The sequence below is a fragment of the Labrus mixtus genome, chromosome 10, assembly GCF_963584025.1.
Source record: "Labrus mixtus chromosome 10, fLabMix1.1, whole genome shotgun sequence".
NCBI classification, from domain to species: domain Eukaryota; kingdom Metazoa; phylum Chordata; class Actinopteri; order Labriformes; family Labridae; genus Labrus; species Labrus mixtus.
In genome coordinates this window covers 5,629,113-5,654,073 of record NC_083621.1, presented here as the reverse complement: position 1 = coordinate 5,654,073, position 24,961 = coordinate 5,629,113, and the positions used below count along the sequence as shown (strand labels likewise).

At 42.8% G+C, this 24,961-nt stretch overlaps 1 protein-coding gene across 1 annotated transcript in view; it reads right to left on the bottom strand.

Annotated features, from left to right (window-relative positions):
* The window catches only part of fat4 (FAT atypical cadherin 4), a 120,162-nt gene that overhangs the window by 11,517 nt on the left and 83,684 nt on the right, over positions 1-24,961 (bottom strand). Inside the window, exons 7-12 of the mRNA XM_061047708.1 lie at positions 16,195-16,375; positions 12,444-12,694; positions 7,289-11,632; positions 5,610-5,714; positions 4,901-5,208; positions 139-224 (exon numbers count right to left, since the gene is read on the bottom strand). Coding sequence (XP_060903691.1) covers positions 139-224; positions 4,901-5,208; positions 5,610-5,714; positions 7,289-11,632; positions 12,444-12,694; positions 16,195-16,375 — 5,275 coding nt within the window. The remainder of the gene's footprint in view (positions 1-138; positions 225-4,900; positions 5,209-5,609; positions 5,715-7,288; positions 11,633-12,443; positions 12,695-16,194; positions 16,376-24,961) is intronic.

Sequence of the window (24,961 nt, the reverse complement as noted above, 5' to 3'; positions counted from 1 at the left end):
TTTAGTTTTCCAAGACCTGGAACGGAAACTGTCAACACTAATTGAATGTATACAGTTAGATCATAGAAACAGAACATCTGTGGTGCTGTGTGTGTGTGTGTGTGTGTGTGTGTGTGTGTGTGTGTGTGATTTACTTACCAGTCGGTGTGCACTGCCACATTGCTAACAGCACAATAGCCTGGTTCCTGGTCCTCACCACACAGGTCAACAGTCAGGGATGCAGCCTACATGATGGTAGAAACACACACACATATGCATGTCACATGTGCTTGTTTCTAAGACTTACAGCTGCAAAGTCACTCTGCTTCAGTTATTGTTCCTGCAGGAGACTCTCAGTTTTTGAATGGTAGACTGTGGGTTGACATAGTTGGTTGCAAACAGGAACAAGCTGTGTCAGTCAGTCAGTGCTGCTCTGAGGTCACTCATCAAACACTCAATTAATAAAGTCAGTCTGCTGCTGCCTCTTTATAATCTGTGACATGTGGAAGTGAGTGCTTCACCAGCACTGGTTTCAGTATGAACGTCACCATTGTTGCCGTCTCTTCCTCATGAAGCTCAACTTAACGTAGATAAGTTGATAAATTTGTATTAAACACATGATATATCTCATTACTTTGATTCAACGTCTTTAATGTTGCCAAAGATGTTCAGCTAATTGGAAAAAGTAAAAGTAGCCTTGAGTTGACGTGGAAGTCACAAATTACATTTACTCACATTACTGTCATTGAGAAGGTCTTTTGTGAAATTTTATAATCTGTAGTTTTACTTTTCCTTGAGCATATTTTTGGGGAAGTATTGTACTTCGCTACATTTGACAAAGCATCTGTTACTGAGTAAATAAATCAACATAAATGGCAAAAAGATGAGGTCCAAGCTTCCCTTCATCTTCTTGATACTTGCCAGTTGTTTGGCTAATGCTAACACAGGGCGCACAGTAGCACAAAGCGAGAGAATGATTTCATATTACATCTTAAATTAGCTGTTGCATAGCACTTTATTATAAAGCATGGTCCTTTATTTAAACAAAATGGTATGAGATTCAATATTCTTTCGCTTTTTGTTGCACTTAACATAACGGAAAGATCATGTTTTACTTTTCAACCTCAACAACTCAAACGTTACTACTCTGTTCTCTAAGAAATCTTCAAATGAATTACTTTTACCTGAGAAGACTTTTAGACCAGTAAATATAGTGCCATTGGTCAAAAAACGCCATCACTGGCAGCACTTTCTCATTGGTCAGTGAGAATGTAACGTCAACACTGACACAGAGCTTTCTCATTGGTCAGTGAGAATCGCATACCAGCCAGAGAGAGAGAGAGAGACCAAAGTAGTGCGCTCCTTATCAGTTCAATGTGGAAAACGTTTTTTCTGTTTCCAATGGTTCCAATGGTTTCCAACGTATGGTTCTGTATTTTAAAGAACGGTTGGCAACCCTCGATGCAGGTTGTAGCTTCAAATTCTTAAGGAATTATTATTCAGAACCATTATGTGGAACGCAAGCATGGTTATTGAAAAAGCAGAGAAGAACACACAAAAGAAACAGTGCTGGTAGGTGGTCTTTTCACTTGTGGGACAGAGCCAGGCTAACTTCCCCATGTTTCCAGTCTCTGTGCTCAGCGAGGCTAACTGCAGGAAGCTTGATAATTATCTTAACAGCATTAGAGTGGTATCATCATCTATCTAACTCTTTGCAGAGCAACAACAGCAATAAGAAACTGCATGTCTGTCACTAAACAGACTAAGCAGCTATTTAACCAAGGTGTAACATAAATGTATATTTACATGGTTCTTGTTGTGCCCTTTGTGAAGGACATTTAATATTGTTTGAGTTAAGTTTTGTTTTTACACTGCCCCCTCCTGGTTGTTTAAGTGAACTGAGTAGTATGAGCATGTGAGGTGTTAATTACCGCCAGACCTTTAAGTGCTGTGGAGAGTGCAGACAGCAGTTTCTTCACCTCCTGCAAAATGATCTTCCACATTGTTGCCTTGGACACTAATTGTCCGTAAGTATATATTATTTTCTGTTCTTTGGTGTACAGAGGCAGAATGTAAGTTTTTAAGTTGTTTCTTTAGACGATTGGATTTTAATAAATTGGTAGTTAGCAGAGCAGTAAGCTAGCAGCATGACTAAGCATGTTAGGTTAGCCAATTGTTTCTTGTGCCCTATTTTCTGTTTGTTATTCTCTAATGTACTTTGCAATTTGTGCTTTATTACAGTTTTACAAGAAAGAAAGAAAGAAAATAAGAATGGAAATACTGTGGATTCTTCAATAAATAACGAGAAAAGTTACGCCTTGTAATTTTTTGCTTACACTTGTTAGCTAACGGTCTAGCTCTGAAGATAAGCAACTCATTGCAAGGACAGTATAGTTCTTAGAGCTTTAAACTTATCAGAGAACATCGTGTTTGCAGTCTGATTTGTAGCCTAAACATCACTTTCTTGTGTGCACATATTTAGGACGGCGAACATTTCCTCCTTATGAGTTGTAATGTGAAAAAGTCCTGTTCAGGAGCTTGAGCTCTTGTCCTGCAAATGGCATCCAGACCAATTATTTAACATCGATTCATCACGGCGGTTGACTGAAGAGTGGCATAAAATGCCATACATTACAGCTAATATTCCCTGTTTCCCGTTAACCCGTGCAAAAGCTTTCGACCAGATGTGGGTTATTCTCTGTGCTCTTTTGAGGGGGAACGGCCCACACGAGGAAGAAAAGAAATGGGCTGGTGGAGGAAACTGTCCGGAAAAGTGTGTGAGAGTGTTGAAAAACCGGGGCAATCGTGCTCCACCTCTCCTGGATCTTAAGTAAACACGGACCACACTGGCCCCGGATCTCTGACACAAATCATCCAGGAGACCCCACCAAGCACACAAACACACACACACACACACACACACACACACACACTCTATTTTTCTCTCTTACTTTAAGCACATTGGAATCAGACACATGAACACACACACGCCAACAGGGTGACAACAGCGAGGCGAGGAACAACACTTTGGTGACTCTCTCAGGCGCCGTAAAGAACGTCAGAACCACATGAACATTTTATTAATGTATTTTCCTGTGATCAAAGCCTCTAGTGTCTTAAATACCATACACTGCACTTAACTGTCAAGTGTCTCACACTGCGGTGGAGTAAATATCCATCTTGAGAAAACCCTCCTTGGATATGAATGCCGAATGTAACAGGAAAAAGATGAGGGGAGTGTTTTTTTTTTCATGTTTTGGCTAACATAGAAGGAAATGTGAAGCAAAGCACCACAGGAGACCCATTGTTTCCCCCCCATGACTAATGTAAAGACAGGACCACGGCATCGCTCTCTGTTGTGGTGCAGGAACTGTTGTTACACATTTGTTATGAGCTTGTTTCTCGGATGAAACAATTCAGCTAATCAGAAAAAAATGAAGATTAGCCCGCTGCTGCTAGTTAGCTTCAATGGGTCGCGATCTGTCAAACTACATTTGCAAACCTCATGCACAGGAGGTTGTTAGTTGTTTGTTTGGACTTAAAACATACTCTGATTACTTGGAGCCATCATGATGAAGCAGTGCCTGATGTTGTCCATACTTTCTGTCTGTGATTTTTACATTTGTTTAGAACAGTGATTCTCAAAGTGGGGTCCCAGGACCCCCAGGGGTCCGCGAACCATAGCTTGGGGGTCCGCGGAAATATTTACAAACAATTGTAAAAGTGTGCTTTATCATTGAAAAAGCATATCTACAAACTGGGACCTCTCGCACCAATAAAATCAGCTATTTTGTCCGATACTCCAGCCCACTTCAGTTTTGTGCCATTAGATCAACTCTGATATGATCGTGACATGTCGGTCACGTCATAGTGTGCAACGATAAAAAAACAAACTCAAAACAAAAAACACCTTGGAGCCAACATTTTCTCAAAGTTTATAAAATGAATTACTTGGAAAGTATAAATGCAGCCTAATTCTATCGTTGCAAAGTACTACATAGTACATTATCGCATAGTATTAATATTATGCTCATCAACGTTATGATAATGAGGGGGTCCTTGGAAAACCTCTCATCTGAAAGGGGTCCATGGACTAAAAAAAGTTTGAGAACCCCTGGTTTAGAGGGAGGTGGAATGGAGAAAAGACCTGAAACCTGACCACCAAAATGACCCACAGCGACTGGAGGCAATGACATGCACAATGCTCTGTCATTCTCCTTCCCCTCACACGGCCACCTTCACATACTTTTCATTTAGCACTATACGAAGACGGAACGCAGTTCGAAAAGTGTGTAGTATTCATTTCCATGCCGTCATTCTGCACCATCTCAAAGCTGACGATTTAACGATTTTACCAGCTTCCTTCCAAACTCTCGGTGCACTGTGGGAAATGACAGATTTGAAGTCCAGCAGGAGAGCTACTTTATAGAAAGTTTGACAGAGGCCTTCTTGGATTTTTTTTTTCCCCTCCCTTTTCCTTGCCACTGCATTTGCTGGCAGGGAGAAGCCTCTCATTCAGAGCACAGGAGACAGAGTTTCAAACTTCATGGACATTTTTTGATCCTCGCATTGTAAATCACAACGAGCAGTAAAATATAATTACAAACCATGAAACCATAAGCCGAGCTAGCCATGGGTTTTCTGAAGCTAAATTATCATCGGATTGTGCAAAATAGAATAAAAGGCCTAATTTAGATGCAGGTTTTAACTTTAAAAGCCCAGGATATAAATGCTATTGATAGTGCAGCAGCATTTTAAACACGTACCATGTGCAAGATGATCTGTAAGGTTGTTTTTTCCCAACAAGACCAAAACGAACCATAAAGCCAACAGTTGCAGTTGAAAAGTTTTTTCAAGAATGCATTATAAAAAGCTAATTTCCACCATAAAAAAAGAGTAAAAAAAGAAAAAGAGTTCTTACCATGCCAGCTCTCCTGGCGATGACTGTGTGGAACTGCCCGTCTGAAACTCTTATCATGGTCATCAGTTTATAAGTTCCACTCCCTAAGTTGAAGGAGAAGCGCATCCGTCCCTCGAAGATTTCGAGGGCCAGGAACTCCGCCTTGTCTCCGGTCTGGTTGTCGTGGTTGTACATGAGAAGGGCATTGCTCTGCAGAGTGGCAAACTTGATATATATGTAGTTATTGTTGGGATCCAAAGACGGAAACTCCATGTAGGAGAGCTCCTCAAAGCCGTAGCTGTTCAGTTCACAGTGTTTGCCGAAAACCCCTGAGGACAAAAAACAGACCAAAAGAGGAAGCCAATGAATGATTCACGCTGCAGCTCTGATAAAAATATCTACAGATAAAACAGAATCTTAATCTACCAGAATAACATGTTCTGTATTTAGTAACAAAGCAGATATCACGGCCGTTTGATAATCTTGTATTTTTAAAAAGTCAGAAACGTTTTTGTTTTTTTTCCAACAAAAACTCAAAGCAGAAATACAATGTATGACAGATGGAAACACAGGATGGAAAGACAGTTTCCACATCATGAAAAACATGAATCAATAATGGCATCACTGTCTTTTCTTTAGGAGAACTGCATGTCTGCAATTGTCCAACTTTCTTTTCAATTTACTAGGCCTCCGCTTATATCCTAAAAAAAAGTTTCCTACTATTACTTACCAAACGGACAATGACAGTAATATCCATCCACTCGATTCTGACAGGAGCCGCCATTAAAACAAGGGTTACATTCACAGTGATTGATGATGGAATCACACGTTCTGCCTGGGTTCACAGAACAACACAAATTAAAATGGATGGGGTGGCAGACAACACAGGAAAAAAACCCCAAGGGGAACAGAGTTCACTTTCCCCCACAGGCCAAGTCATGCAGGCCTTTCATCACCTCACAGCTGACAAATGCACTGCAAAGCAAAAAAGTCTGGGATCCACCAAATCGTTTGAGTGTAGTAAGCCAAAAGAATCAAATTTTCTTCGAAACAATAAAATACGCCATTGATCGATTTAATTTCACCTGTATTCGTTTTTTTTCTTGATGCTATTTTGGAATCAAAATCACTTGTCTAAGATGACATCATTTTATCCAAAACAACATCTTGAAACTTTCATCTGAAGAAAAGACATGATCTCACTCAATTGGCCGATTCTTCCCACAAATAATGATCAGGTTTTCAAACTTGTTTTATGATCAAATTATGTTTTAAGTGAGGCTATTTTTTTGCAGTGCAGAAAGACAAACAGTTGCAACAACATATGTGGATCACTTTAACATACAGCGATAGGTGAGTGTCCAAATGAGTTGAAATGTTTAACATAACAACAGGGTATGTAACTTGTATTAAAACAATGAGCTGGGGAAAAGACATGTATGATTCAGGCATGGTATAAAACAAAAAAGACTGACAATGAACCTCTGCAAATTTATTTAAGGCTGTAAATCCTGCGACAAGTTGCCTTAATGGAGATGGATTCTGCTGCCAAAAAACAGCCGTGGAAAACAGGAAGTCGAGAGTTCACTGTGAGGGCACGCAAACTACTGTAAGTCAATAGGTGCACTTCTACAGGGGGGTCATTTATCTTGCTGAAACCTCAAGATTTAGGGTCATTTTTTATCGTCAAAATAAAAAGGGACAGTAATGACCTGACTTGAGGCAAATCGCCTGCTACGGCCCCACTTTGAAAATGTCTTTCAGATGCTGGATGGAATCAGCAGCTGGACAACATGAAGTATTTAAATTACTGTTCTCAGTAATTCCACTTAAAATCCACTCCCCGTTTATCAAGCCTAATAACACGGTGTATTCATTACACTTCAAAATGAAAAGCCTGATTGGATCTTTTTATAGTGTTGCTCATTTGTCTTACATCTCAAATCAGGGCCAAATGAGAAATCCTTGATTAAAAAAAATCCTTCTGTGTACACAAATGTATCTGTGTGTGGTCAGAGCTGTGTGCACATGGAGGAACACAAGGAAATGTGATACTGTTTGAGCTGTGTGTGGAGTCTGCACTCAAGCCCCTTACTAGGGTCAGCTTAGCATCATCCTATTTATTAAAGCAAACATGGCAGGCTGATATGCATCACAGCTGATACCCCCCAACTAGTAATAAGAAAAACCAAAATGTTTTTGGCAGCCATGCTTGTATGCTATGGCTACGACACCTCTTGGAAACATTCAGAGACAAATATTTTCCTTGGACCCTCAGCCATGTGTGTGACTACATAATTCTGTGTGTGTCTGTGAGTTTATGTGTCCCAACATGCCTTTTCCCCCCAGAAAAAAACATGAGTGACTTTGTGGTCGGACATAAAAATGCAACTCCTACGCAAATAGTACCTGCGAAGCCGGATTTGCAGAGGCAGTTAAAGCCGCCGGGGAAGTTCTGGCACAGCGCTCCATTCTTGCAGGGATTGGAAAGGCATTCGTTGATATCCCTCTCACAGGCCATGCCGGTGAAACCCTCAGGACAGGTGCAGGAGAAACCCCCCACCAGATTGTGGCAGGTGCCGCCATTGTGGCAGGGTGATGGCTGGCACTCGTCGATGTCCGTCTCACACAGAGCTCCTGTGTATCCAGGCCTGCAGCTGCAGGCGTAGGGCTGCAGGGGGTGGTTGGAGACGAGGATGACGGGGACGCTTTCTTCTGTCTTCATATCAGGCCCGACACTGAGACGCCGCTTGCAGCTGCCGCCATTCTGGCACGGGTTACGGGTGCAAGGATCATGGTCCACTGCATCTATTTGCACCCCACTCTGTCTATATAAAACGTCTTTGATACTTTGGAAGAATGTCGCCACACCACTGGGGTTGACATATTGTCCATGGCCCCGTTTCACAGCTGCCATTAGGAAAGTTTGATTGTTGAGTTCAAATGCTCCGTACAGCAACACCCCGGTCCCTAGTCCTGCAAGCTGAGAGTTGGCAATGCGTAGGAAACTGAGGTAGTGGTTGGTAAGGAAGCTCTTGACTCCCTGAGATTGGAGTCGGATGAGTATGCTGTTGTCCACTGTGGCATTTGTGAAGCCCATGAAGAGGACTCTGGCTGTGTTGCTGACAGAACCGTGGACACCATCACTGCTACGGACGGTGAGTTCAAAGGTTCCGTCTGTTGAGCGAGCTTTAGAGTTGAGGTTGCACGTTCCAGTTGGAATACTAAACAGATTGGAGGAAGGAGGAATAAGGGAGCAGTGGAATCTGTCCTGAATGTCAGGGTCTTGTGGTTTGACATGTCCTAAAGAACCTCCAGGAAACATGTTCCCGAAGTAGTGAACAAAGATTTCCACAGACCTCGACTCAGACGGATTATCGTTCTGATCATTTATTTTGACATGAACTGTTCCAGTGGAGGACATTTGAGGAACACCAGAGTCTTTGATCACAACAGAGAGGTAGAAGTCACCGATCTGTTCTCTGTCAATCTCACGGCTGGTGGCCAACACTCCGGCTGGACTGAGGCTGAAGTAGCTGTTTGCAGATCCAGAACCGAGAAGGCTGAATAAGAAAGGGCCTTGGTTGGGTGGTAAATCTGGATCAGACGCTGTTAGCGTTGCAACCGCAGTGCCAGGTCTTTGGTTCTCCATAACCTCAGCATAGGTGGTTTTCAACGTTGGCCCGTTATCATTGATATCTTCCAGATTGACAATCACAGTGGTGCTTCCGGTGGAAGGAGGTGTACCAGTATCCACGGCGAGAACTGTTAGATTATACACCGGAGTCGTTTCTCTGTCTAGCTCCGCAGCCACAGATATTTGGCCAGTTTTTGGGTTGATGGTGAAAATCTTTTTATCAAACTCAGGAGCAATGGTGTAAGAGAATCTGCTCCAGCTTGGGACAGAATCTGAGTCCTCAGCGCTCACAAAAGTAACAAGACCACCAGGTGAGAGACCTTCACTGACCTGCACATCGTACAGTTCTTGGGTAAAAACGGGAGGATCGTTGGCATCGAGAATTGTGATGTTAACAAAGACCTCATCGATATCTGCTCCACGGATACTTCCAGCGTTCTTTGCCAACACCTTTAATGAAATCTTTTCCTCTTTCTCACGGTCCAGAGTACCTGTGACATAAATTTGGCCCGTTTTCTCGTTGATACTGAAGCCCTTCTTTCTGCTCTTCCCAAAAATGAGGTAGTAAACCACTCCATCGTCTCCTTGGTCTCGATCGCTGGCAAACACTTCCCCGACCACTGTGCCTTTTGGAGCAGCTTCAGAGATTTCAAAGTAGTACTGTTTGGAGACAAAGCGGGGTACGTATTCATTGGCTCCCTTGAGCTGAATGTTGACATTGGCGAAGCTGCAGCGCTCCTCGTCTGGGACATTGAAGGCCTTCACTGTCAAATGGTAGACTTGCTTGGCCTCGTAATCCAAGAAGCCCTGGGTGGTGATTGTGCCTGAGTTCGGGTCAATAACAAAGAGGTCACTGTCTGAAGACTGTATCACATAAGCCATGACTGCATTGGCGCCCGAATCACGGTCTGTGGCGTTCATTTTGACCACAGTGGTGCCACTAGGTACGTTCTCCTGCACAATGGGGAAATACTCATCAGGTTCAAACACAGGAGGGTTGTCGTTCACATCAGTCACATGTATCGCCACAGAGACATAACTTGTTTTTGCGATCCAACCGCCATCGGTCGCAGAAACTCTCAGTTCGTGTTGCTGTTTCTCTTCAAAGTCCAGGGGCTGAGCGAGGGATAAAACTCCAGTTTTAGCATTGAGTGAAAACAGACCCTTGTCATTTCCGGATGTAATATTGTATGTGATAAGGCCGTTCATTTCTTTATCTTTGTCTCTAGCAGAGAGGGTCCTTATTGCTGTTCCCACAGCGAGGCTTTCAGTTACAGTGGCTGAGATTTGGCTTTGTGAGAACTCAGGAGTGTGGTGGTTTTCCTCTGTGACGGCAATTCGCACTGATGTTCGCGCTGACAAAGGGGGATTTCCTCTGTCAGTCGCTGTGGTGTCAATGAGGAACATTTTATTTGTATCTGATGTAAGGGAGGAAGCAACAGTAATCCATCCACTTGTTTTGTCTAGTTTAAATTTACTGGAGCTGTTTCCGCCCGTTATTAGATACTCAACCTCAGAATTAAGGCCAAAGTCTTTTTTGTCATGAGCTACAATCCTAATCAGTCTGGTGCCAACTTTGACACTCTTGGTGACGGGAGTAAAGTAGCCAGGTGAATCAAACTCGGGGGGATTATCATTGCTGTCTACAATGTTTACAATTACTGTCGTCTCACTCATCAAAGGCTTAACTGCCCGGTCTGAGGCCGTGACAATGAAACTGTGGCGATTTATATTAATGCTACCAGTTGAGTTCTGATACTTTAACTGCTGTTTCACAAATATCTCCCCAGAGCTGGCGTTTATTCTGAAATACTCCGACTGAGATCGAATGAAATAGAAAATTTTGCCATTGATGCCCTCATCGGGATCTGTGGCAGACACCTGCTTGACAAGGGAGCCCACTTCCGTGAGTTCCGGGTAGTCGAGATAGTAAGAGGGACGGCTGAATCTTGGTGCATTATCATTTATATCCGTTATGAAGATGGTGACATCTGTGCTTACAGTCCAACCAGAGTCATGGGCAGACACTTTGACAATGTAATGATCTGTGTCTTCTCTATTCAAAGGCCTACTTATTGTTATGTCTCCCGTGTTTGGATTGATATTGAATGGAAGGCTGGTATCTGTAATTGAATATCTGCTAATGGCATTTGAACCTGCATCCTCATCTGTGGTGGTCACTCTGGTGACCGTGTAACCAACTGGGGCATTTTCAGCCACTGTAGCACTGAATATCTTGGAAAATCTTGGTGCGTTGTCATTCACATCCAGGACATTTATTAGCACTTTCACTGCAGTGTTTTTAGGTGGCAACCCCCGGTCTGTTGCTTTGACTTTCAAAGAGTACTGGGCAACTTTCTCCCGGTCCAGTGGCCTGGTGGTTCGTATTTCACCAGTTCCTCTATTAATGCTGAAGCTGTTCTCCTTGTTGCCGTCGACGATGGCGTATTCAAGTTGTCCATTCGGCCCACTGTCCAGATCGACAGCAGAGACCATCAGCACCCTCTGAGGTGAAAGGTTCTCCAGCATCTCAGCATGGAAAGGATCCTTATCAAACACTGGGTGATTGTCATTCACGTCTAGTACTGTTACTTCAACTTTCTCATAAGAGGAATAAGGTGGGAAGCCCTGATCTCTGGCCTCAACCCAGAGGACATACTTCTGAATGTGTTCATAATCCAATGGATGTCTAATAGACAATTCTCCTGATAGCTGGTCAACATGGAAGGCATTGTCCAGGTTGCCACTTGCAATGTAATACGACAACGGTCCACCCCTCATAGAAGACCCAGTCACCGTTGTAACGATGTGATTGGTCGGTTGGCTCTCGGGGAAAGTGAATGCATGCTCCTTCAGTTTGATGACGGGGAAGTTTCCTCCGGTCACAAAGCGGACGGTCACTGTGGTCATATCGGATTTAGGGCTAGCTCCGCCGTCTTTCACTCTGACTGTGAGGGTAACTTCCGAGCTGCCGGTTAGCTTCTCATTGGCAGTGATGGCGCCTCTGACGGGGTCGATCTTGAACTTTTCAGAGTTGCGTCCAACCAAGGAGTAGTGCAGCTGGGAATTGGAGCCAGAGTCCTCATCCGTGACAGTAACGGCAAAGACCAGGGACCCTAAAAACAGAGATTAATTTTTTCTGGTCAGGTTTCTTTATGTTGAATTGTGTGTACTTAAAATACATACATATGGATGAAATATTCATAGTAGACTCTGTCACAGTGGACAGGTTTTGCAGCATGTAAAGGTCTGGGGAGGGTTTGGGTTACAGCTGTCAAAATACCAAAGATTTTAGTTTCAATACGAGATTAACATCAAACGATAACGATACCTGTTTCGTTACCTCACCTGTTTCTCTCTCACTCTCGGCTTGCAGCAGCTTTAGGTTGAAAATATGATCCTGTATCTGTTTTTTTACATCTGGCTGTAGATGTTCTTCCTGATGTATTTGTGGATGATTTTTGACAAACATTTTGCTGTTCGGATTTGTTATTTGTGTCTTTAAATGTCTAATGTATTTTGTATTTGAAAGATTGGCTGCTCGTTGTCCGTGTGAAACTCTGTAAATGTTTTGCTGCCTGTCTTGGCCAGGACACTCTTGAAAAAGAGATTTTTTTTCCTGGTCAAATAAAGGTTAAATAAAAATTGAAAATGCATAAACCTGCAAATAAAAATAATTCTTAAGGGTAAATTGCAGATAAAAATTAGCGTTATCAATAATTAGTTTCAGTAATTTTTCTTCTTTTTTGGTTTAAATTAGTTTTAATTAAAAGCTGCACATATTTTAAAAAGCAGTGTTTGAACATTACTTCCTTCATTACGCAGCTCACAGACACATCAACTAACCCTGTCTACCAGCACTGTAACAGTAAAAAAAAAGGTACAACCATATTATTATTTCAGAACCTTTTTAATGCATGCACTCACCTGCTGTTGTAGAGGCCGGTATATGAGTGACGTAGGGGTGGTGGTGGAACCGAGGAGGGTTATCATTGATGTCAGCCACTGTCACAGACACAGTGGCAGAGCTGGACAAGCCCTCAGGCTGCCCTCCGTCTGTCGCTACTACCAGCAGCTGGTAAAAGGCCCTCTCTTCTCGGTCCAGCAGGGAGCTGGTGATAATCTGTCCCGTGGCTGGGTTGATGGAGAACTGGCCGTGTCCTCCAGTCAGACTGTAGCTGCAGGACGGATAAAGAAGGACAAGTTTCAGGGAAAGCTTTGTGAAATGTTCGAAATATCACAGATATCAATTCATTTCTGAACCTAAGTGTGGGTATTAGAAAAAGTAATTTACACTTTCTATTGCATCAGCTCCTGACTCGTTGATCTGAAGAACACACACTCTTTGAATATGAAGGTGTAACTCCCTCAACTGTTGTTTATCTTTCTTGTCAACGTTTATAGTTTAGAGTTCTTAAAGTTAATGGTGTTTGTTACTGTGATTTCTACTTCTACTTATTAATGTTTATACTTTTTTGTTGTTTATATTTCCTTTTTATGATGCTATCTTTTTATCTCTAACTTAGGGGTAAAGTCCCACACACTGTCTAATTTGCAAACACACATTTACATTTATTGGCAACGTTTGGTACTGTTTGCCAATTAATGTTAATTTACAACTTTAACAGTATGCATGAGATTACCTGGATGTTTTTGATGGACACATTGCTCTCATACACACCTGTCCTGTGAAACAGATGTGCGGAGGATTTTTCTATTTTCATGATTTTATCTCCGCCAATGCTTTTATATGAGCAACTGTATGCCGAATGTCCTCCGGGAGATGAACAAAGTATTTTGTGATTCTAACTCTTTTTTTTTTACTCTTTTTCTAACACTTTCTTTTATCATTTACATTTCTATAAATTTGAATGTGTCTGGTGTTCCAAACAGTACAAAAGGAATTGAATTATTCATAATGTCCTTTATGTAGATCAAAATCCTCACAGTAACTGCCACTCAACGGACACATGAAGCCACTTCTGTTCTGCATTATGAGCATGTTGTATGTCTCAGTGAGGCTAATGTGTTATTACAGATGTTTCTAATGTAAATACAGACTGCCAGGTGTGACATGAGTCATTCCCCCAAGACTGGTTCTGCAAACTGTTAGCTGCACTTCAAGTGAGCGTCTGATTCAGCACTGTGTCACAATGTGATCCATAGAGAGCAATGTTTCAAGCTCCCAAAAGAGCACATCTTATAGAAAAAAAACAAGCTGAACAGTTTGTCAGCACATTGTACTGGTGTGACGTCTAAATCAGTTAGTTTGCTGATTGGGGCATGCAGCTTCTTATTCTATCAAATACAGCCACTGTTTTCTTCCTCCCTGCCTACACAGAGGCCCCGTGGTTCAGGCTGAAGATGGAGAACTCTGGATTCCACTGTGTCATTTATCTCATTTAGTTTAATTTACATAGACACAGTCACATAGACGCTCTGCAACCCAGTCACTAAACTTGTTGTTGCTATCTGTTCCCAAAGTGCGTCTTGAAATGGGGAAAAGGAGTTTCAGGTACGCTGCTCCGGCGGCCTGGAATCCCCTGCAGGATGATCTGTGATCTGGGGGAGCTGGTCTCTTTAAATCTTTTTAAAAGTAGATTGAAGTTGTGTGAGGAAGATGCTTCAGGTTGTAGATGCTTTGACGGATGACTTTCTGCTCTGCGACTCGGGTTAAACTGTGTTTGTAATTACTCTCTGTTTTATGTCTGTAACTCTTTGTTGTGCTGCTGCCCCTCTTGGCCAGGAGACTCTTGTAAATGAGATTAAGAATCTCAATGAGGTTCTCCTGGTTAAATAAATAAAAAAAATTAAAAATAACATTACTGTGGCGCATGATGTTTATAAAGGGAAAAAAATAAACCAAAATAAATATAAAAACTCAGTCATATACAACACATGAAAATGAAGTAGGCAGAAGAAATAATAACATCTCAAAAGCATAAATCTATTCAGCAACTGAGGGGGCGGCAGTCTTATATCACGTTTCACTCTGTATCTCACCAGTCTCCAGTAGGACTCAGACATAAATGTAAACTGACACGTACATATACACACCAGTGCATATTTTGAAAAGGCTTCAGAAAAAGCCCCCCCCCCCCCAGAGATGGGACGACAAATTACAACAACAATGTGTGAAAACGCGGAGGATGCAAAGCTCATTCCAACATCACTAAACAACACAAACTGTCCACAGATGCTCGTGGTCTAGTCCAGGGACGAGCTAAGGATGAGGGGAAACCAAAAAACTAATGAGCAAAGGTAACTGGTGCTGGACTCCATTAAGGACCTCAAACCCCCTCCCCTAGAACCCCTGATGGGCACAACTCGTACTGTCATAGATAATTAACATCCTCATTACGGTGTTTTGGGAAACTGGAGCGCGCTGGGGTACCCCCCCAATGTGCACCCAGTGGGGTTGTGAGGAGAGAGGAGGGGTCGGACTTGAGTCAGGGTCCAAGCTTGAGAGAGACTGACCAGAAGTTCTTACAAGCTCCCCCATGGAGGAGAATGAGGAGGAGGGGGGCTGTGAGTGTGAAAAAGCTGTTGTCCAGTTTGAGAATTAGAGCCCAAACAATGACTGAGTGTAGACTAAAACTTGGTAATCACTCCTAAACTTCTGTTTACAATTGCAACATTGGCCTGGAATTTCACAGAGCTGGTGATGAGGTAAAACGTTTCACTAAAGGCGTAAAGAAGAAAAGCCAAGACCCAGTCCTGTCTGGCTCTGACGGGGTTTCATTCACATCAGGGAATCAAGGCAAACTTTAAACTGACCTGATTACTCACAGAGGTTACAGGAAGTGTACTGAGCATCATGGAGGTGCTTTGAATCCTAAAGAATAACCTGTTTTATGATTCTGCACATCAGAACATTTTGTTCCTGCATTAATTTGATTTTATAGAAAATTTAAAAAATCAAATGCATTTTCATTGCAAATTATCTTTTATTTCTGAAAGAAAATAATTCAAATTTTGGTCATTTCAGTAATTTGTTTTTGTTCAGCTTTTTCTTTCTTTTCTACAGCGATTCTTTAACTTTTGTCATGAATGTGAAATTTGATTTAATTGCAGTATGAAACAAATACTTAATGTATTCCAAAATGTTTATCTTTGGTGTTTTCCGCACAAGCAATCTGAATAAATATTTGTGTTTTTAAATGATTTTTAAGATGAGGCCCCGGTATATCAAACAAGTCTCTTTTTTAAAAAAGGCTTGGGTTTTAAGATCATTTAAAAAACAAGATTAGATGGCCCAGCGGTTACTCGGCATGCCCCATGTGCGGAGGCTTTGGCCCAGGTTCAAGTCCGACCTGTGGCTCCTTTTTGTCGCATGTCAGCTCTCTCTCTCTCTCTCTCTTCCTGGTTTCTGACTATGTCCACTGTCCTGTCTCTAAATGAAAGCATGAAAAGCCCAAAATAAATCAAAAAGAGAGATTCAAATCAAAGGTTTTTATTCTACTTTGGATGCAGACAGCTTGGAGGCCGGGGGGTTATAAACTACAATGTCCCAAGTTTCACTACGGCCAGGATCATTTATTTTATGTAAGTTTAATAGTACTTACTTACTTTTGTAATACTTTGGATAACTTTGTTTCTCAAAGTTTAAAATCAAAAAGGTCGAAGATGGAATCAATCATAAACGAAGCGAAACCGTAGCATCAAGGCACATTCTTACCTTATAACACCATTGACGCCCACATCTGCGTCCGAGCTGTTGACCAGCAGAACATCCGTCCCTGTCGGAGCGTCCTCCATGATGGTGGTGTGGAAGGTGGAGGAGGTGAAAACCGGGACGTTATCGTTCACGTCGTTCACCAGAACCGTGACTGTTCCTGTTCCGCTCAGCGACGGAGAACCTGCGGATCAAAAAGACGACAAAGAAAAAGGAAAAAAAAAAAGTGTGAGTGTCAGAAGCTGTTTGCGGTGTGAAGGAGACGCTTCCTCAGTGGCCAAAGAGACTTATTAGATTTTCCATTCACATGACTCAACTCGTCATTGTTCCACAGCGAGCTGGTGAAGGGGACGCAGCAGCAGCAGCAGCTTTTCTCTGTTATTTCAGTTATTGTACATGACTTGTCATTCGCAGCATATCCACACTGAACCAATTTATACTCCTGTGACAGCTCAGCCATAATATTCCTGCTGCATTTGAGTCAAGCTAATTTCTCTGACCATCAGTTTGGGTTTCCATCAACACACACACACACACACACACACACACACACACACACACACACACACACACACACACACACACACACACACACACACACACACACACACACACACACACACACACACACACACACACACACACACACACACACACACACACACACACACACACACACACACACACACACACACCAGTACAGAACACATCAAAAGGGCTCAATGTCTCTGAAACCAAATCTTTCAGGCGTCCTTCCTGGGGTTCTTGGGACACTCACAGATTTAATTTCCACAGCGAGGTATCTATTTTAAGGTGCGCGACACTGAAAGAGTTAGTCTGTGGAATTTGAGCGAGGAGAAGAAGTGCTATTTTCAGCAAAAATCGGACCGTTTTTTTCTCCTACAGCGGGTGACGAAACGGGGCTTGCTGCGGCCCCGGGGGGGGGGACAGATTTAAATCAATGGCAGATGAAAACGAGCTGCAATGCAGAAAATCCTGAAGAGAAAGAAAGGTTCAGACATGAGCTGGCCTTTTATAATCCTTCCTTAAACGGAGCTCTGAACTGCTTGGGTTTTTATTTCAGACATAAAAACAAGTATCTGAAAGTCACAATGTGGGATTTGGGGACATTTCTAAAAGGCTTGGATGATTTTGAGATGTAAATCATTTGCATATGCTCACACTGAAAACACCTAAGGATTGATAAATGCTGAGGGATTCTTCCCACCTTTAACATGCATTGTTCCCTTCTGCAGGAATCTATGTGAAAGTGTCGACCACAACACAAGCACATGAGTACATACACGATCCTGTGCCTGTGTACTCAGCTGTTGAAAACATCAGATGCTTGAACTTAATGCGTACCGTGGGGGCCGGGATTAATAAAAGATAATAAAAAACATTTGGACGGTGGCCACCAAAACTCTCTCTTAATGCGGAGCTGTGCAAAAACCAAAACATGAGAATCTGAGAAACGAGGGTGTTGAGGGGGCCGAGGGTCAGAAAAGAAGCCTAAGGGACGATATGCTGAGCCAGCGGGGATTATCTTCTAAATATGATCAAGGCCAACATGCTCATTATATTTCATGTCAATTCTTCTCATTTGAAAGTAAGATGATTTTATCTTTTCCCTCAGCGGCCTCTTGAGATGAAACACGGCTGATAAAATGACTGCTTTCTGTCGCACTGTATTTACAGGGAAACAAAAAGATAACTGGCACTGGGAACTTTTTCTGTCCAGGATCTTAATATAACTGAAATATTTAATATGGATCCTTTTGACTGGGAGATCCTCCATCTACCACTTAGGTATTGCTTATATATATGCTTATTACCCCAATAATATAAGAATGACTGTATCAAAGATGGTGTGCAATGAGTGGGAAGAGTGAGTCCCGCCAGCTGTGTTGTTGTCAGAGCCGTGTTTACATCATGTTTTCATGGACGAGACGGCCTTGTGTATAGAGCTGGTTTAGTCCAGGACTAGAGAAAAGAATAACATAGCTTACTCACTGCTTATTTGAATGTCACATAAGTGTCTTTAGATCGCTCAATTTATGTTCAGTATGAAGCTACGAGATAACCAAAGCGCGCTAAGATTAGCATGCTAAGATTAGCATGCTAACACAACAATGCAGGCCACAGTCAATTGCAGCTTGAGCACAGGACAATTTTGTCCGCCGCTTGCGCTTAACGGTGCTTAATTACGGTGCGTTCTAATTCATAACTCCTTCATGGGAAAGCCAGTAGAGGGGGGGTTGGAGGTGTGTCGCTGGAGGAGAGCGGAGGCTTCAGAATAGCGGCCGTGTCGTCAAACATCAGTTTGTTTTGGTTTTAGTGCTAAGGACAAAAATGTCCAATTACAAAAAACTGCGATAAAAATAGAACAGATTAATATTTCTTTCTACTTTTTTTTGCATAAATCTCTTAAACAACTCCAGCCCTGCTCAAAACTATCAAATATTGAGTAATTATCAGGAATTTAACCCTTTAAATGCCAGTTTGATTGCATGATATTCTTGATATTATGGATCAATTGAGAGCAAAAACAAAAGACAAATCAAATCCGTAGTTGGGAACACCCTCAGCTTTGACAGACTGTCATGGAGAACATAACAGAATATATTCCCTTCCAGCGCTGCAGCTGCCGTGGAGTTGTTGCCACCAAACTGTGACCTCGCTGAGGGCACAGAAATGTCCTTACGAACATCAACACATTTGAACTTGATTGTGGGGGTTGAGAGACCACCGCAGCTTCTTTGGGGAGGGCAGGGAGACAGTTTACTGTAACATCACTTCACTGCCTGACTCTATGATAATAAACAAGATATTTGACCTGAGGCTTGTCATGCGTCCAGGTTTTTCTGGTCAGAACAGAAGTGGCTAACATTTTAGAATAAACAAGAGTTGAATTCCAGGAGGGAAATAAATGATACAAACAGAGGTAACGGCGTAAACAACGTTTTATCCCAAAAGAGCCCCGGAGAGCAAACGACACCGATCTCCACTGACTCATTACCAAAATGAGTCATGTCCTCGATAGACTTCAGCGGCTTCTCTAGAAAATTGTGTTTACAACCAAATATAGGCACTGTTGAAGATTGAGGTGATCATGTATTTCCACCTTTTACAAATATTTGTCATTGAGAATACAGTTTCCAAACAAAACCCTCAAAAAATTCTGTGGCGATTCATGCAGGGACAAATTTGGTGTCCAATGCAAAGTCTTAACAGCAGCAGAAACACAATCCAGGCAGAACATGTAAATGGTGGTTTCGGGTCTACGTAGCATGTAGTCTATGGTGTATCATCACAGGGCGATTATGTAATCAAAGCACCATAACATGTGGCTGAGTGCCCAAACAAACGACTCTGCAACACAGGATTACTCAATCAACATCATACTTGATTTGCGGCTTTCTAATCCCCCCCCCCCCCCGTGCGCCTGAGCCCTGCGCGGTTGTCATACGTCGAAGTGAGTCATCATTGGGGGGGTGGGGGGGGGGTTGTCATGGCAACAGATAAGTGCAGCTCTTATCCAATCCTCTTAATTGTGGGAGCGTTCCAAGTCAGCCAGGTGTCTGTATCACTGTAAGCCGCCGGCACTTGCCAGGTTAAAGCATGTTTGACAAGTCAACAACTCGCTAAGACTTTTGTTTATCAAAGAAGTTTCTGCGCGGGCTGATAAGTGGCTCTGCTGGGAGGTAAGTGGCTTTGCTTACACACACACGCCTTTGGTTTCGTACCAAGCGGCTGAGTGGTGAAGAAAATATTTAGTTTTTGAAAAAAAAAAATCAAGCCAGCCGCTGTACTTTTTTCTCTGATGTCAAACTGAGTTCTGTGGCACAGTTGGAGCTGCAGATCTATAGTATTGTTTCCTCACTAAGAGCAGAAAGCAGGACAGACCTGGACCTCTCTCTCTGTGTGTGTGTGTGTGTGTGTGTGTGTGTTGAGCACACAGGATGTGATGTCACAACCTGTTTACAGCCTCAGGAAGAACCCAAAAAAAAGTATTCTGCCACCAATTGTTTGACCATTGACCTGCATTGCCTCCATTGTCACCATCACAGGACACCGTTTCCCACTTAATCCTTGGTAAGCACACAACAAAGACCCCCCCCCCCCCCCCCCCCCCCCCCCCCCCCCCCCACTCGGTGAAGAGCTAAAAGTACTCCCAAGCCCGCCCCCCCTGATGCTTTTGAACCTGTGCTGACCCTGCCTTACCAGACAAGTGTGGGTTCAAACAGAGCGTTTCTCACATCTTTTTTTTTTTTGGTGGATCACTTCTCACAGCTCTGTTCAAACTTTAGGACGTGCCTTCTTCTGCCTCCTGGGGCTCACTGATATCACATAACCCCCTGGCAGCTGTCCCCAAACCCCCCCCCCCCCCCCCCCCCCCCCCAAACCAAACCTGCTGTCCAACGTGATAATAGTTCTGCTCTATCTTGTTACATCGTGTGGGCTGACAGATTTAGTCATCAAGGAACACTATATCTTAGCAGGTATGCAAATGTATGTAAATGACAGTTGTTTCAAATAGTTAAGGTGAGGGCGAGACATTCTTCAGATTCATAAGACGGCGGCTGCTTAATGAGAGGGGGGTCAAGATCGCAGCTGAGTATGTCGTCTGCTTCCGATTCTTAAATTTCCTGTGAATACTGTAGCTGCAATAATGAGATAAGTAAACCCAGAACACTTCTTTTTGCACAAAATAACCTCCATTAGCTTCTTCTTCTTCTTCTTCTTCTTGTTTCTGGAGGGAGTGACTCAACAACAGAGGAATGCTCTCCAAGAGTGCTGAGAAATGCCAGCATCTCCTCCACACGGTCTTTGCTGGTTTCTGGCAAAGCGCAGGGGAAGAGTGTCAGGGTCAATGATTCAGACGACTACAGCCTCACGCTCAAACCTCGAGCGGTGGTGGTGGTGGTGGGGAGGGGTGGATATGGCGAGGAAATATGCCTAAATCTGGCATCGCTCAATCTGGCCCCAGCTCTACATGACGAATGACATCATTGTGCCATGGAAAAGAGAGCTGGTTGGAAATGTGCAGCGGGAAGTCAGCTGCCTACCGTTTGCTGCCATGCACCGCGGTTAGAAAAGTATTTTTTCCATTGGCAGATCCACTCCCCAGACCCCTTCATTCTTTTTTTCTTCTTTCTACAGCGGTTTTGTAGATCTTAAACTTTTTTTTATAAGACTGCATGAAGCCAGAGACTACATTAATTTGCATGTTGTATAGGCTGACATTTGCAGTTACAGGACTTAATGTTTGTGGCGGTCATTTATTTTTTTTTATTGGAAATTTCACATGCAGTGTGGGTAGAAAAGTTTATATTTAAAATGTAATAGCCTGTTTCAGTTTAATATTGACAGTCTTTAAGCCCAACAAGAGCGATTGTTTCCCTTTGCGGTCCAAAAAGTTCCTTTTGAAAAATCACAATCCACTTGACATCTTATATACGCCTTTGACCTATCGGCAAACTAATGACATGTTATTTCCTATTAAACTGGATGAAACTAGAAACCAGAGCCTCTGAGGTGCGGGGTCTACACAGCAGATGGTAAAGTATCTTACAAATTAAGGCTGTTTTCAGACAAGGGAAAAGCAATTTGAATTCATTCTAAGGCATTACACAATTCAAATTGATGCAAATGGCCGTCGATGGCCTAGAGCAGGGATTCCCAAACTTTTCTGCCTGCGACCCCCAATATAACGGTGCTAAAAACTGGGGATCCCAATTGTCCCTGGAGGTGCTTAAAACAATTGACATATTTTTTGGTATATATTTTCATATTAATGGGTGAAATATGCAATTTTAAACCATTTTCTATTTTTAAATGTTTTGGGAAGGAATCTCACGACCCCCCAGGGGGTCCCGACCCTCACTTTGGTAACCACTGGCCTAGAGGTTACTTTGCCTGCCCCATGTACAGTGGCTGTTGTCATTGAGACGTTTAAACCTTGTTTCGGGTCCTACCTGTGGCTTCTGCCTCCAATAAACTAACTTTATCTGCTGTCCTATCTAAATAAGGGAAGCCCCAAAAAATACAAAATAATAAACAAATCTATTAAAAAAAAAAAAAAAAAAATTGCAGACGGTTTTGGAAAAACTGCCAGCCCTGCTAAGATTGTTTAACATGATTGAATTGTTCTACACAAGTAAATGTTCATTTAGCAATAAGTAAGGTCTTTTACCTGCTTTTTGTAAAGTGTCTCGAGATAACACTTGTTAGGAGTTGACGCTATACAAATAACAATTGATTGATTGATTGATTGATTTACAGTCAAACAATTCATTGAAGAAACAAAAACAAACCCCGGACTCTGCTTGTGCATATTTAACATAAGTGTATACATTTGTTGTTATATATTTAACTTTACTTTAAAGATCACTTACTGGCAGGCTAAAGCAATCAAGGCACTACCTCACCTCTGTCCAAAGTTTGTTGCTGTGACATAATCTTATTTCAAAGGGTTAACCTTCAGTCACTCAGGAAAAGCAAACCGCCATGACCTGACGTAACTCTCCTTGTGATTACAACCTCGCGTCGTTCAAATGTACTTCCTGCTGTGAACACATCAACATCATCCCCCTGAAAATCAAGATGAACTGTTTTTGCAATTTTACTGTGGCTAGAAAATTGTTTTGGAAGAACATGCCACTCAGTGCTGAAGGTCCAGCGGTGTGTGTGTGTGTGTGTGTGTGTGTATTTGATTCATTTGGGTTATTATTGCACATGACGAAAGGGGGGGGGGGTGTTGGATTGTGAGAAGCATGCTCCCTCAATCAGTAAAGAAAATAGTGGACATTGCGGTTCTGTGTTTCCATGAGGAGGTTTAGCCTCAGAGAGCTGAAGTGGAGTCGCTGAGCTATGAAGAGGTATGAATACTGTAAGTGCTTCCCTGGGCTGCGTGTGGGCCGCGTCCCCCTGGTGGGCCGTGTGGGTACTGCAGGTGGGCCGCGAAAAGCCCTCCACCAATTTTTAAAATAAAATAAATATCACAATAATGATGATTTACCATGAGTCAACCCTTTAAGTGATGAGTAAGGAGTGTCATGACTATTCATGGACATAATGTTTAGTAAACTTTTGTTTCTATCGTTGTCATGTCCGATAATTTACCCAAACTGAAAGTGATAGATGTAGTCATAACTTTTTTTTTTATAACAGGCCCCGGAGTAATTTTGTATTTCAAAGCGGGCCGCGGCAGTCTTAAGTTTGGGAAAGACTGCTGTAAGGGATAAGTCCGATCTAAGTCCTGGTCATATCTCTGTCTTCAAGACTCAGAGACTGGGAGTACTCTCGATGGGATCACATCAGGCTGATGGTATTCAGCTAAATGTTTTTTTTTTTTCATCCTCTGAGCAGTCATTACAAAAGTCTCTGGCGTCAGTGCATCTCCGTTTCACATGAAGCAACTGAATCGGTCGGGGTGGGGGGGGGGGCTCAAAGTGCTCAAGGCCCACATGAGGATTCCTCCCCCCGGCTTTAATTGAATCTAGAAACTTCCATTACCATTTAATTAAACGCAGCACATTCCCCCCCCCTTCAAAATCTGGGAATGACCCAGCTGGGGCAGTGACAAGCAAAACAGAGCGGTGTGTTTTGATATTTCACATTAATCCTGGAGAACTTTAAAGTGCATGTTAAAGCTGCGGCGGTGGGAGTGACATTCAACTCTCTCTCTCTCTCTCTGCTAATATTTCATTGCAGAATCGAAAGCTCAGGTCTTCGTTTGCGGGGGTTTGGATCATGATCGAAGTAAAACCTGAAGAAGAAGAAGAAGTGGTGTCCAGAATAACAAGCTTTCAGGTACCCGGAGACTAAAACAGACCTGCTGACCATCTGTTGCCTCTTCCTCCATCCTGCAGACAGTGTCCTCTATAAGCCTCTCAGAAAGTATTGTCTAGCATTAGCATATGGCAGGGTCTAAGCACCTTATTAGTGTACATTACCAGCAGACAAAAATCACATTAACCTCCATGAAGGTGCAGCAGCCGTATTTCCCTGAACTTCCCGAACCGGAGTGGGAAACAAATACATGTGTTAATGACGATTAGGTTATCTGTTGTTTGATCGTTGCAGGGTGCACACTGCTGGGAGAGCGAGGCGGGTGGGTGGGTGGGGGGGGTAGCACCCTCCTCCTGGGAAAAGGCTGTGTGAGTTGCCCTGAGTTTCACAGCCTAAGCTGCACTAAGAAGCTGGTTTGAGTGTCTCTGCTGGCACAAGAGATAATCTCTTCCTTTGGTATATATTCACTGATGTTTTTTTTTATCAATATTCAGGGGCAGAGAAGGATAGCGCTGGGATGTCCAAACAAGCAGGTTCATTAAAGTGTGATGTTCCAGGACAGGTTGATTTAGAGAAGACGGATGAATGTGTAAATTTATGAGACAAGCCCCGTATGTAGCCTGAAGCTTAAGCGCTAAATGCTTAATTACGCTTTATAGACTGTGGTGAGATTGTGCTCTTAAGGGACAGCGTAAATAAAACACATCATTACTCAAGAGAGGGAGAGAGAGAGAGTTGGCCGCCATCGAGGCAAAATTGACATTTTTCCGCCTCTGAGAACCTGTTGCTTTGCGACAAAGCTTCTTTTAATGCGACCCCGTCCAGCACCCATGAATGGTGTCGGAGGAGCCGAGTGCAGGGTGTGCGAGCTGTCCCCCTCCACACAGTGTGCCAAACATAACAGAGTAAACACAGGTTTTTCTCACAGTTAACAAGCGGGAGAGTGAAAGAGATATCTCAGCAGAACACTGCAGCC